The sequence below is a fragment of the Dryobates pubescens genome, chromosome 27 (assembly GCF_014839835.1).
Source record: "Dryobates pubescens isolate bDryPub1 chromosome 27, bDryPub1.pri, whole genome shotgun sequence".
NCBI classification, from domain to species: domain Eukaryota; kingdom Metazoa; phylum Chordata; class Aves; order Piciformes; family Picidae; genus Dryobates; species Dryobates pubescens.
Window position 1 is genome coordinate 863,399 of NC_071638.1, and position 13,017 is coordinate 876,415.

At 48.0% G+C, this 13,017-nt stretch overlaps 1 protein-coding gene across 1 annotated transcript in view; it reads right to left on the bottom strand.

The window, feature by feature from the left end:
• Nucleotides 1-12,753, bottom strand: part of ARFGAP3 (ADP ribosylation factor GTPase activating protein 3) — a 48,062-nt gene extending 35,309 nt beyond the window's left edge. The window contains exons 1-3 of the mRNA XM_054173949.1: nt 12,522-12,753; nt 3,115-3,233; nt 1,238-1,310 (exon numbers count right to left, since the gene is read on the bottom strand). Coding sequence (XP_054029924.1) covers nt 1,238-1,310; nt 3,115-3,233; nt 12,522-12,590 — 261 coding nt within the window. The 5' untranslated portion in view covers nt 12,591-12,753. The remainder of the gene's footprint in view (nt 1-1,237; nt 1,311-3,114; nt 3,234-12,521) is intronic.
• Nucleotides 12,754-13,017: the final 264 nt, after the last annotated feature.

Genomic DNA, 13,017 nt, shown 5'->3' on the forward strand with positions numbered 1-13,017 from the left:
AAAATAAGAAAGGAAACATCTTTTCATGTAAAGTCTCCCTTTTCTGACCAGCCAAAACTGTAATTTTTACACACTAAGTGGCACAACAGAAACTTGACAAATAGATTAATCTAACAGCAGTATTAACACAGAAAAGTGCAACTTAGAAAGGACAGGCAGAAGAAAAAGAGGAAGACATCATGCAGATGCTCAGATCTCTAAGCCAGAGACAACGACCTGCTGAAGGTCCAATCCAGAGCAAAAAGGTTGATTGGAAAATGCAGAAGTGGAAAATAAATAATAATGAGCCTAAATGAATAATTTTCTTTGTATGAAAATACTAGGAAAAGCCAGAAAAAACCCACCCCATAATGCTAAAGTGCTAACCCAAAGGGAAGCAGGTTGTTAAGGAAAAGCCTGCAGAAAACAAGCTTGGGTGAAGTCTCTTAAAGATACATGAAGGTCAAAGCATAAAGGAAGGTAAGGGGCAGGCTTTCAGGGAATCAGGAGAAGAGCAGAAATTTCTTAGGGAAACTGCATGTTTCCACATTGTGTAGGGCAGCTTAGGGAAGCAATCTCAGCTAGGGGTGGTCAGTCTTTGCAGAACCACGGGAAAACCTTTCAAAAAGGGATTAAGGGCAACACAGCAGTCCCTGTAACTTCACTTTACAAAAACACTGTGTAACAAACCTATTGGTAAGTACACAAAAAATCAATTGGAGAGTAAGAGGCAGGATGAACTGGCTCAAACCAAAGCACTGCTATTTCCTCTCTGACAGTGTAGCCTGCCTTAAGCGTGCTTCAGCTGCACCTCAAGCATAAATCAGATGTTGACTTCAGTGTGACTGATTTTTTGGCAGGACAGTTTCATTAGTGGTGTAAGGAATGATCAGAGGGAGGTGCCCATAAGCTGGGTTTACAAGCTGCTGGAAAGCCATCTTTCAGCAGCTTTCCCTGTTGAATTAGACAGGTATTGACAAGGAACCCAACCTGGCCTTTTGGGTGATATTTCCTCCCCCCCCGTCCAAATAATACCAGGAAAAACAAAACGTCTGCAAGTTATACCAAGAGAGAAAAAGCTGCAAGAAGAATGAAACCAGCACTTGAATAATTATTAAAACAAGAAGAGAGAAAAAAAAAAAAGAGAGAGCGAAATGGACAGGAAAAATCAACTGTCCCCAAGATGTGAACCAGTAAGGACAGACAATAACTTCCAAGCCTTCTGCCTCTTACAAAGCAAATCCTTAGGAGTACATACAGCATTCGCATTTCCTCCAACTTGCATGCATCTCAGCTGAAACCAGGACCAATTGGAATCCAGTTCTGTAGATCTAAACAGAGGAAAACATTGTTTATGATATCTCCAAAGCCACTGAAAAATCTTTTTACCATTTTTTTTTTCTGTGTTGTTTTTCTCTCATCCCCTTTTTTTTTTGGTAAAGGGAAGAACGTGCATCTACACAGAAAAATAGGCACACAAATGTGCAGCGGTACACAGGGGGCAAAAGACATGAATGAAGCCATGGAGAACTGCCACAGCTGTTCTGTAAAAGCTTGAGAAAGCTGCATCCTCTGGCTGACAGCTTTTCCCTTTCAAAAAGCACCAATCAGATACATCTAGTGGAACTGTGTCCAGTTCTGGGCCCCTCAGTTTAGGAAGGAGGTTGACTTGCTGGAGCGTGTCCAGAAAAGGGCAACAAAGCTGGTGAGGGGTTTGGAACATAAGCCCTGTGAGGAGAGGCTGAGGGAGCTGGGGTTGCTTAGCCTGGAGAAGAGGAGACTCAGGGGTGACCTTATTGCTCTCTACAACTACCTGAAGGGAGGTTGTAGACAGGCAGGAGCTGGTCTCTTCTCCCAGGCAACCAGCACCAGAACAAGAGGACACAGTCTGAAGCTGTGCCAGGGGAGGTTCAGACTGGAGGTTAGGAAGAAATTCTTCACAGAGAGAGTGATTGCACATTGGAATGGGCTGCCCGGGGAGGTGGTGGAGTCACCATCACTGGAGGTGTTCAGGAGGAGACTTAGATGGGGTGCTTGGTGCCATGGGTTAGTTGATTAGGTGGTGTTGGATGATAGGTTGGACACGATGATCTTGAAGGTCTCTTCCAACCTGGTTCATTCTATTCTATTCTATTCTATTCTATTCTATTCTATTCTATTCTATTCTATTCTATTCTATTCTATTCTATTCTAACTTTATTACCAGCAGATAAAGCCACACGTAAAGTGACTACCTGAATGTTGTGTCACAAGATAAAATTCGGGGCTCACTGACTAGGAGTAAAATTAATACCATGATGATTAATAATGTATTCTTCAGAGGCTCTTGTACACAGTGGTTGGATTGATGATCTTAAAGGTCTTCTCCAACTGAAACCATGCTATGGTTCTATGAAAACGCAGCAGGCGAATTTTAGCTGATGGGAAACAGCAGCTCCTATCTGCAATCCATTTTTGGATGCATTGTTCTCACTTCAAACAGAATCTTACATTTCAAATACCTAATTATTTATCACAACAAAAAGGTCAGCAACTAGGATACTCACCTGAAATGTGTCAGGTTCGGGGTGCAGATTGTACTGCACCAACTAAGGTAAGGTGAACAGCTGCCAAAAGGGGGTAGCCATTTACACTACCGCAGTGCTAGCACTGAGGTAACAGCATAATAAACTACTTCAAGGAGCTAAGGTGGTCAAATGCTACTTAGCTGACTGAAATGGCTCTCTGGGGGTCAGATTATCTTTGTGACCACTATACTGTCACTTTACTGAAAAGAATGAAGTAGTATTTGCCTCAGTCTTGACTTGGAGGAACGACAAAACACTGCAACATGCTTAATCCATGCTTCATGTTTGTCATCTTTGATGTAGAAACAGGCCTGCCAACAAATACACACAGCTAACACGACAAGGAGCTAGTGGGAAAGGGTGCACAGCACAAATTGGACTGAACCCTGCCCTACTTGCCCAATTGCCAAGCAGCTATCAGATAAATCAAAGCCAATGCAAACATTAAAAAGATCTGATAGAGGAGCTGACAGAAGAAGGGGTTTTCCTTCCTGAGCTGGTACCTGAAGAAACAAGCAAAAGTACTACAAGATACAATGTTTGCTATAAAAGCACACAAGCTACTTACCGAATGAAACTCAGATGAACCCCAAGTGATCGATGAGTCCCTGAACAATCAATACAGAGAAAAACTCCATATGTTATGCTTGCCCAGCTAGGGTTCTTCGCTCCACAGTCAAAACACACCTTAAAGAGATACATACCTTAAAGATAAGTAAGGGGACTTGAGCATCACATCTTACAGTTGTATTACACAGTCATGCTAACACCCCTGCAGTGGTAAAACTTCATTAACTCATCCTTGCATTCAGCAGTTCGCTGACAAGAGAGCTTCACATTAGCCTCATTTTGCAAAGAGGAGTTATGCAATGCACCCACACTTGTGTGTCTTTGCCCTCATTAGACAGGACCAAGTGCCTTCCCAGGGTACACAGGGACCACAGGCTGAGAAAGCAGGGCAGAGAAAGCACATCAGCCTGGCTCAAGCACACATTTAACTTCTTGCACTATTGAAATATGAAAGTATTTGAGAAATACCTTCCCAAAGGCAGACTGTCTTCATGACACACCACTGAGTCCACACTTAGCATTTACATGTGACTGCAGTTATCAGCAGAACTAATGACACCTTTATCTACTTTTCTATACAGGACCCTTGACCCTTAGCACAAACGTGTACTGCCCAGGCTAGCACTGTCTGCCAGACGTGGCTATTTGGATGATGCATCACACCTGGACTGCTCTATCAACCTTTTAACCATCTGTAGTATAGACCAGTTAAAAAGGAAGTATGCCCACAACTACTGCATGGGCAAAACCAAGAACCCCTTATTCTCTGCCACCACACTAAACTGCTAACATTCAGCCCAAACCATAAGAGGTATCTGGATCTACATCTCATATGCTTTGCAGGTCTGCAGAACACCACTTTAAAGTCCTGTTCCAGTTACTCTGAACTTTGCACCTCTTTGGCCAAGAAAGGCATGGACAAAAAAAAATGTATCTGATACAAATCCATTCTGAAATGCAAGGAAGAACACAAATTCAAACCAACCCAGTCATTACTGGTTAACATCATGTGCACATGTGTGTGAAAGCACTTCCTTACCTGAGCAATGCTTCTTCAGTGGTATTTATAAAGGCTGCAAAGTACTTGCACAGTAAAAGTGTCATTCAGGGGCACCTACTAAGAAAGAACTCCAAGCTTTTACACACAAGCCAGCAGATTCCCAATCCTTTAATCATCCTCCTATAAATCAAATGCATCCTCAGATAGCAAGGAAAAACCTAACTATATAAGAAAATAATAAAATCCCAACCTTTCTTCCAGATCAGCTGGGGACATATGGTACACCCTATCATAGTATCAGCCAGGGTTGGAAGAGACCACAAGGATCATCTAGTTCCAGCCCCCCTGCCATGGGCAGGGACACCCCACGCTAGATCAGGCTGCCCACAGCCTCATCCAGCCTGGGCTTAAACACCTCCAGGACAGGGCCCCAACCACCTCCCTGGACAACCCATTCCAGGGCTTCACCACTCTCATGGGGAAGAACTTCCTCCTCACCTCCAGCCTGAATCTCCCCACCTCCAGCTTCATTCCATCCCCCCTAGTCCTGTCACTCCCTGAGATCCTGAGAAGTCCCTCCCCAGCCTTCTTGTAGCCCCCTTCAGATACTGGAAGGCCACAATTAGGTCACCCTACACGCATGCCACAATGCTTCCAGCACCTCCTCATCTGATTGGAGAAATACAAAACTTAAGAAGCCTCCCTGGTAGAAACTCTATTCAGGAAGTCTCTAAAACAAGTGCAGGTGGAATTTAGGGAGGCGGGGGAAAATAATGAGTAACTCTTCATTTGTGCCATATTCTAAGACAACACATAGCCTCAATAGTCAGAACTCACTCTTTTTCCTTCCTCCCCACCCGCCTCAATTACCTCTATTCTTTGAAGCAGTTCCTTCAAAAACACCACCAGTCTCATCTGGCTATTTTCAGCCTTTGTCTTACAAGGTCAAAAGGAGGCTGGGGACAACAAAACAGGAGAAAAGTCTACTAGGTGTTCAAGAGGGGATTGGACGTGGCACTTGGTGCCATGGTCTAGTCGTGAGGTCTGTGGTGACACGTTGGACTCAATGATCCTCGAGGTCTCTTCCAACCTGTGATACTGTGATACTTAAAACCAAAGCTAATGGAACAGCCCCAGTCTTGCTTCTAATACAGGAGGGCAAAGCAGACTCACAGTCCTAAATTTTATGGGAATTCCCTGGAGTCCAAATGGGAGAGGAGGATCTTGAGTATGAGCGGGCAGTTAAAAACCAGTACCTCCTGTTCAAAGTTCAGTTATACACAGCCCTGAAGATTCTCCTCCTGTCCCCTGCACTTCATAAAAGCATTTCTTAAAAGTCAGTTGCATCACCTTGGAAGGAACCATGCAACTGTATCTCCACTCATGCAGGACTCTCTATCAGCTATTTACCACACACCCATGCACATGACTCATAGGCATAAAAGCTGTAGCTTGCGGGGACGTGATGCAAGCAGGAATATCTAATTGCCCTGTGAATGGGAGGTAAAAACTGCCACTTCTCTTGTGTTATGCAACAGAAACAGAAGCATGGCTCACTCCTAGACTCATTTGGCTTAGTTTGCTTAAAGTGCTTCCCACCATGCAAACTGTAAGAACAATTAGACAAAACTAAAACCAACCTCAGAGCGAACCTAAGGAACTGCTCCCATTGCAAAACCGAAGTGTACTGGATGTGGCGCCTGGTGCCATGGTTTAGTCATGAGGCCTGTGGCGACAGGTTGGACTTGAACAGAACAGAGTTAAGCAGGTTGGAAGAGACCTTCAAGATCATCACGTCCAACTTATCAACCACTCCAACCCACCTAAACAACTAACCCATGGCACCAAGCACCCCATCAAGTCTCCTCCTGAACACCTTCAGTGATGGTGACTCCACCACCTCCCCAGGCAGCCCATTCCAATGGGCAATCACTCTCTCTGTGGAGAACTTCTTCCTAACCTCCAGCCTGGTGCAGCCTCAGACTGTGTCCTCTTGGTCTGATGCTGGCTGCCTGGGAGAAGAGACCAACATCCACCTGTCTCCAACCTCCTTCCAGGTAGTTGTAGACAGCAATAAGGTCACCCCTGAGCCTCCTCTTCTCCAGGCTAAGCAACCCCAGCTCCCTCAGCCTCTCCTCACAGGGCTGTGTTCCAAACCCCTCACCAACTTTGTTGCCCTTCTCTGGACACGCTCCAGCAAGTCAACCTCCTTCCTAAACTGAGGGGCCCAGAACTGGACACAGGACTCAAGGTGTGGCCTAACCAGTGCAGTGTACAGGGGCAGAATGACCTCCCTGCTCCTGCTGGCCACACTGCTCCTGATGCAGCCCAGGATGCCACTGGCCCTCCTGGCTGCCTGGGCACACTGCAGGCTCATGTTCAGCCTACCATCGACCAGCACCCCCAGCTCCCTCTCTGCCTGGCCGCTCTCCAGCCTCTCTGACCCCAGCTGATGATCTTTGAGGTCTCTTCCAACCTTGGTGATTCTGTGATTCTGTACTACTAGGTACAAAATCATAAAAATAAATGTGAAGGATATGCTTAAATAAGACATCACTTTCAAAACCTACTTGCATTCTTTTTGCTAATTTTGTATCAAACCCTTTCAGGAGAGCCTAGGCTCAGTAACAGCCACTTTGAGTAAGAGAGCCAGAAGTCCTAATCAAGTGGTCAGGCATTGCAATAGGTTGCTGAGGTAGGCAGTGGAGTCACGGCCCCTGGAGGTGAAACCATCACTGTTCAAGTAAGGTGTGGACATGGCACCTCAGGGCAGTATTTAATGGTCCTGGTGCTCCTACCTCGATGGTTGGACCCAATGACTTTAAAAGCCTTTGCCAACCAGAACAATTCTACCATTTAAAGTTGTTTGTACCTGAGCAAACACTAAGACTGGGAATAATCCACAGCAAGCAGTCATTAAATCATACAACTTCCACCTTGTACAACATCCATCTCGTCCATGTCTATGTTAATACATAAATGACATGCAGCTATGGAAATGTAATAACACACAGGCTATGAAAATGTTCATTTGGACACTTCAGAAGAAGCAAACTTAACCCTGAGGACCTGGTCAGTCAGACACTTCCAGCCTCCTATGTGGTGGGTCTACCACCAATGAGTAGTTCTGCATCTTACAGTGCCCAAGGCTACCCCACTGCTGCATCAACACTAAACCAACTAAAACACGACAGAAACAGTTTCACACTTGGTCAAAGGTGATCCAAATCCACAAAGCTACTCTCTTCCCACCTACCATAGACAGATAAACGTTCCTCCTCTTGCATGAGCAATAATAATCATACTTGCTGACCCTACTAGAAGCCAGCAATGCACTGCTTTGTCTCAGAGCAAAGGTAGGTCCAACTCATACTGCAGCCACGTGACCAGTAATGTTAAATAAGGGAGGGAATGGGTGTGTTTGTCACAAGAAAAAGGCAGGACTGCCCATTTTATAAGTGGCTTGGTCTTAAAATGACTGAGGTGAGACATGATACACTACAGTCCAGGGCAAAAAAACCCCTCTCTTTCAATGTATTTCTGACATGCAGACAAACCAGGCACACAGTGGAGCAACTGATAAACCATCACCACAACACAAATCTATGAGGAGAGGCTGAGGGAGCTGGGGTTGCTTAGCCTGGAGGAGAGGAGACTCAGGAGAGACCTTATTGCTCTCTACAACTACCTGAAGGGAGGTTGTAGACAGGCAGATGTTGGTCTCTTCTCCCAGGCAACCAGCACCAGAACAAGAGGACACAGTCTCAGGCTGCACCAGGGGAGGTTTAGGCTGGAGGTTAGGAAGAAGTTCTCCACAGAGAGAGTGATTGCCCATTGGAATGGGCTGCCTGGGGAGGTGGTGGAGTCACCATCACTGGAGGTGTTCAGAAGGACACTTGATGGGGTGCTTGGTGCCATGGGTTAGTTGATTAGGTGGTGTTGGATGACAGGTTGGACATGACGATCTTGAAGGTCTCTTCCAACCTGGTTTATTCTATTCTATTCCTTCATCTGTGTCCAAGCAGAGATATGAATACTAGCATCAACAAAACAAAATAAAGAACCAGAGAGAAGAGAATGAAAAACTAACCATTTCAGAGGAACAGGAGCACTGGAACAGGCTGCCCAGGGAAGTTGTGGAGTCTCCTTCCCTGGAGATGCTCAAAACGCACCTGGACGCATTCCCGTGCAGACTACCCTAAGTGATCCTGCTCTGGCAGGGGGGTTGGACCTGATGATCTGTTGAGGTCCCTTCCAACCTCTAACATACTGTGATGATATATTATAGAAACACAAAATGGCAAGGGTTGGAGAGGACTTCCGAAGACCATCTAGCTCAACACCACCACTAGGGCAGAATCACCTCAAGCAAATCACACAGGAACATGCCCAGGTGGGTCTGGAATGCCTCCAGAGATGGAGACTCCACAACCTGTCTGGGCAGCCTCTAATTAAAAGAGACTATATAGCACAGGCTCACAAGGTGCAGGTCATCAACACAAGTACACTTCACAAACACTCAGATAAACAGTACCAGGTAATTTAAGGACTATGAACGTTCTTACATACACAAAATACATCCTGTTTAAGAACTGCAACATGATTGTTAAGTCTTGACAGGCAGCTCTATATCACTTAATATCTAAAGACACAATAAAGGAAAAAAAAAAAAGCTTTAGAATAGAATAGACCAGGTTGGAAGAGTCCTTCAAGATCATCGTGTCCAACCCATCAACCAATCCAACACCACCTAAACAACTAACCCATGGCACCAAGCACCCCATCAAGTCTCCTCCTGAACACCTCCAGTGATGGTGACTCCACCACCTCCCCAGGCAGCCCATTCCAATGGCCAATCACTCACTCTGTGGAGAACTTCCTCCTAACCTCCAGCCTAAACCTCCCTGAGACTGTGTCCTCTTGTTCTGGTACTGGCTGCCTGGGAGAAGAGACCAACCTCTGCCTGTCTACAGCCTCCCTTCAGGTAGTTGTAGAGAGCAATAAGGTCACCCCTGAGTCTCCTCCTCTCCAGGCTAAGCAACCCCAGCTCCCTCAGCCTCTCCTCACAGGGCTGTGTTCCAAACCCCTCACCAACTTCGTTGCCCTTCTCTGGACTCGTTCCAGCAAGTCAACCTCCTTCCTAAACTGAGGGGCCCAGAACTGGACACAGGACTCGAGGTGTGGCCTAACCAGTGCAGTGTACAGGGGCAGAATGACCTCCCTGCTCCTGCTGGCCACACTGTTCCTGATGCAGCCCTGGATGCCATTGGCCCTCTTGGTTGCCTGGGCACACTGCAGGCTCATGTTCAGCCTGCCATCAACCACCACCTCCAGCTCCCTCTCTGCCTGGCTGCTCTCCAGCCACTCTGACCCCAACCTGTAGTTCTGCCTGGGGTTGCTGTGGCCAATGTGCAGAACCCGGCACTTGGATGTGTTCAATCTCCTGCCCTTGGCCTCTGCCCATCTGCCCAGCCTGTCAAGGTCCCTCTGCAGAGCCTCTCTGCCCTCCAGCAGATCAACTCCTGCCCCCAGCTTGGTGTCATCCACAAATTTACTGATGATGGACTCAATGCCCTCATCCAGATCATCAATGAAGATGTTAAAGAGCATGGGGCCCAGCACTGATCCCTGGGGCACACCACTGGTGCCTGGCTGCCAGCTGGCTGTGGCACCATTCACCACCACTCTCTGGGCTCAGCCTCCAGCCAGTTCCTAACCCAATGCAGTGTGCTCCCATCCAAGCCATGGGCTGATAGCTTATCTGTCTATAAAGCTTTCTCATGCTCTAAAAAGGAAACTACAATCAAATTACAGATTAAGTTCATTTCAAACATCATCTTAAGCACTATAATCCACAAACTAACCTGCACATTTATGTAAATGTTAATTATTTCCCTAAGCTCTGTTAAGAAACATTAGTTCTTTAGCTTAAATAAGTAAGTTTTAAATAGAATGGACCATGTAGAACAAAAATGCTGTGTGATTTAGCATGCTGTTTGGTTACTTAGGTAACATGGGTAGATGGATTTGCTGAAGCCTGAGGCCAAAAGCTGTAAACTTTTCACCTGTGTACAAGTTCACTTGGACAGAAATTGTACCTCTTCAAGCAAGACAAAACCTCTAGAGCCAGCACAAACCAAAAGAGAAGGAGGATACAGGCATAAACAGCAGCTGCACCTAATGAAGGGAACAGTCTGCTGCCTGGAGACAGTGAAGGAATCCCATAAGGAGTCAAATGTGTGAGAGGATCTCAGAGCAGAATCACCACTGGAGCAAAGGGTGCATGAAAGATTTGTGAAGGGTGGGTGAATAGTCTGTAAGGCTATAAACATCCAGGGATGAGAAAGGAGAGGATTGTTTGGGATCTCCTTCCTGAGGCACCATGCCTGAGCTGACCCTACTACTGGATCATTCTATTAGTTATTTATTTGTTGAGCTCTGATGCACAAGACTCTGCTTTGGGAAGCTTAGGGAAGTGCTGAGTTTCTAACACCAGATGCCTTGACTGGACTCTGCTGTTGATGTTTCCCACCCTCCTTCATTCATCTCTCTCCTTTCATGGGTCAGCAAAACTGGGGTTTCATTGCAGTGCTAATACAAGTTCTCTGCACCTGAACTACTTGTTCTAAAGCTGACACAATCTGAAAGGCAGCACACACTGTGCCAGGAGCACTTTGTTAACATTGGCACTAAGTGTCTCTGCTGCACCTGACACGTCTGAGAGACAGACACGCCTGAGCAGCCACAGGGACCGTAACCACCTTACTAAGCTGAGCACACGAATTCAGAATTGGTCAAGGCACTCCATCCTCAGGTCTTCTGTCCTCACCAGCTATAGGCAGCCCCTTCTGACTCTCTCGTGATCTCAATACAGAAAAAACCCATCACAACAGCATTGCAGAACTACTCAACCTCTTCGACACAGTGTGTGAATTTCAGGAAGCTGTAGAAAGCCTTTTCTCTGTCTCTCCCTTTGGAACTAGGGCCTTGCTTTGCTTTACCCCATTGTAAAGGCAAGTTTTAAGAATGCTTGTGCTAAAAATTAGTTGGTTCACCTTTGAGATCTACTTTCTGAGACACCAGACATGTCAATGGGCCACACGGTCTTAATGATTTGTGTTCATAGTAGTAGTATCATAGTAGTATCAGTCAGGGTTGGAAGGGACCACAAGGATCATCTAGTTCCAACCCCCCTGCCCTGGGCAGGGACACTCCACACTAGATCAGGCTGCCCACAGCCTCATCCAGCCTGGGCTTAAACACCTCCAGGAAGGGAGCCTCAATCACCCCCCTGGACAACCCATTCCAGGGCTTCACTACTCTCATGGTGAAGAACTTCCTCCTCACCTCCAGCTTCATTCCATTCCCCCTAGTCCTATCACTCCCTGAGATCCTGAGACGTCCCTTCTTGTAAGCCCCCTTCAGATACTGGAAGTTCAAAGTGTGGAAGTTAGTTTTGGAACAAAGACTCACATATTCCCAGGAAAAAAAAAGATTAGCACTTCATAGTGCTAAGCCTAAGTTTCCTAGCATATGTTTGCAGATATGTCCACACTGGATATCATAATGCCAAGACAATGGAGTAGATGGCACCGAAAAGCAGCACAGGAACACATCCACCCACACATTTGCCATGTCACCTAGCAGTCCAAGGCACCTTTCCTAGCTGACAGCTAGCCGCCACACACCTCCATACCGAACAGGTACCGAATAAACAACAGGAGCTCACAAGGCTCACGGATTACAGAGTCGCTACTGGACTAATCCAAAGCGATGAGAAAATATGAAACTCTTATCGCCACAGAAGCAGCTGTGCCACAACAGGCTCTGCTTCCTTGAGGGAAACAAAACAAAAGGGGGGGAGGGGGAGGAGAGCAAGATGGGGAAGGGAAGGGGGAAAAGGTAAAAGGGGAAGGGAAAAAAAAAAAAGGAAAAGGAGGAAAAGGGAGTGAAGAGGGAAAATCGAAGTCAGTACTCTACGTTGCCACGCAAGAGTTCTGGGACTCGCGTTTTATTTTGAGATGAGCTGAGCCGAGCCGGTACCCGGGCGGAGTTGCGCTTCCCTCCTCAAAGGCTCCCCCCAGATCCCGCCAGCGGACAGCTCGCCGGCCCGGCCGGAGCAGCCAGGCTGATGGCGAGAATGGATTCCCCCGCTCCCGGGACGGCCGCTGCCGCTGCCCGGCCCTTCCCTCCCCACACAGAGCACCCCCCCGGGCGCCAGCAGCCAGACTGGGGGACACCGCACGGCGTCGGAGGATACAACAGGGCGTCGGGGGCTCGGCGGGGCGGGGCGCGGTCACTCCTCTTCGCCCGCCCAGCCGGCAGTGCAACGTGTCACAACGACGCAGCACAGCCGTCTCCTGCCGTCCCCCACACCTCCCCGGGCCCCGACCCGGCGGCCTTACCTTGTTGGTGGGGATGGAGCGGAGCCGCTTGAAGATGGCGGCGATGTCCTGTTTGCTGGGCTCGCACATGGCGGCAGGTGGGAGCGAAGCGGGAGCCCTGCGAAGAGAGGAGAGGAGCCGCTGCCGCCCGCTCGCACGGTCAGGTGGCCGCACGCCGCCGCGGGACGCTGCGCCCCGCCCGGGAGACGGCCACGAAGCGAGCCCGCCCCCGGCCCGGCTGGGCGCGGCCTGCGGTCGCCGGCGTGGCGCGACGGGGCGACGCTCCCCCCCGGCCGGGCACCTCCTCCGGTTGCTCTGGAGACGAGCGGCTCCAGTGCGTCAGCGTTTCCCTTTGGGCACGCAACCGTCAAGGGGTGAGGGTGGGAGGTGAAACACCACCGAGGACGCCGCTAAGCGGGGAGCGTGAGGAACGGGCAGAAAACCTGCGAACGAACACCAGCTCCACTCTCGGGAAAGGAGAAACGACTGCAGCATCTACGTGCTCTTCACGACCAAC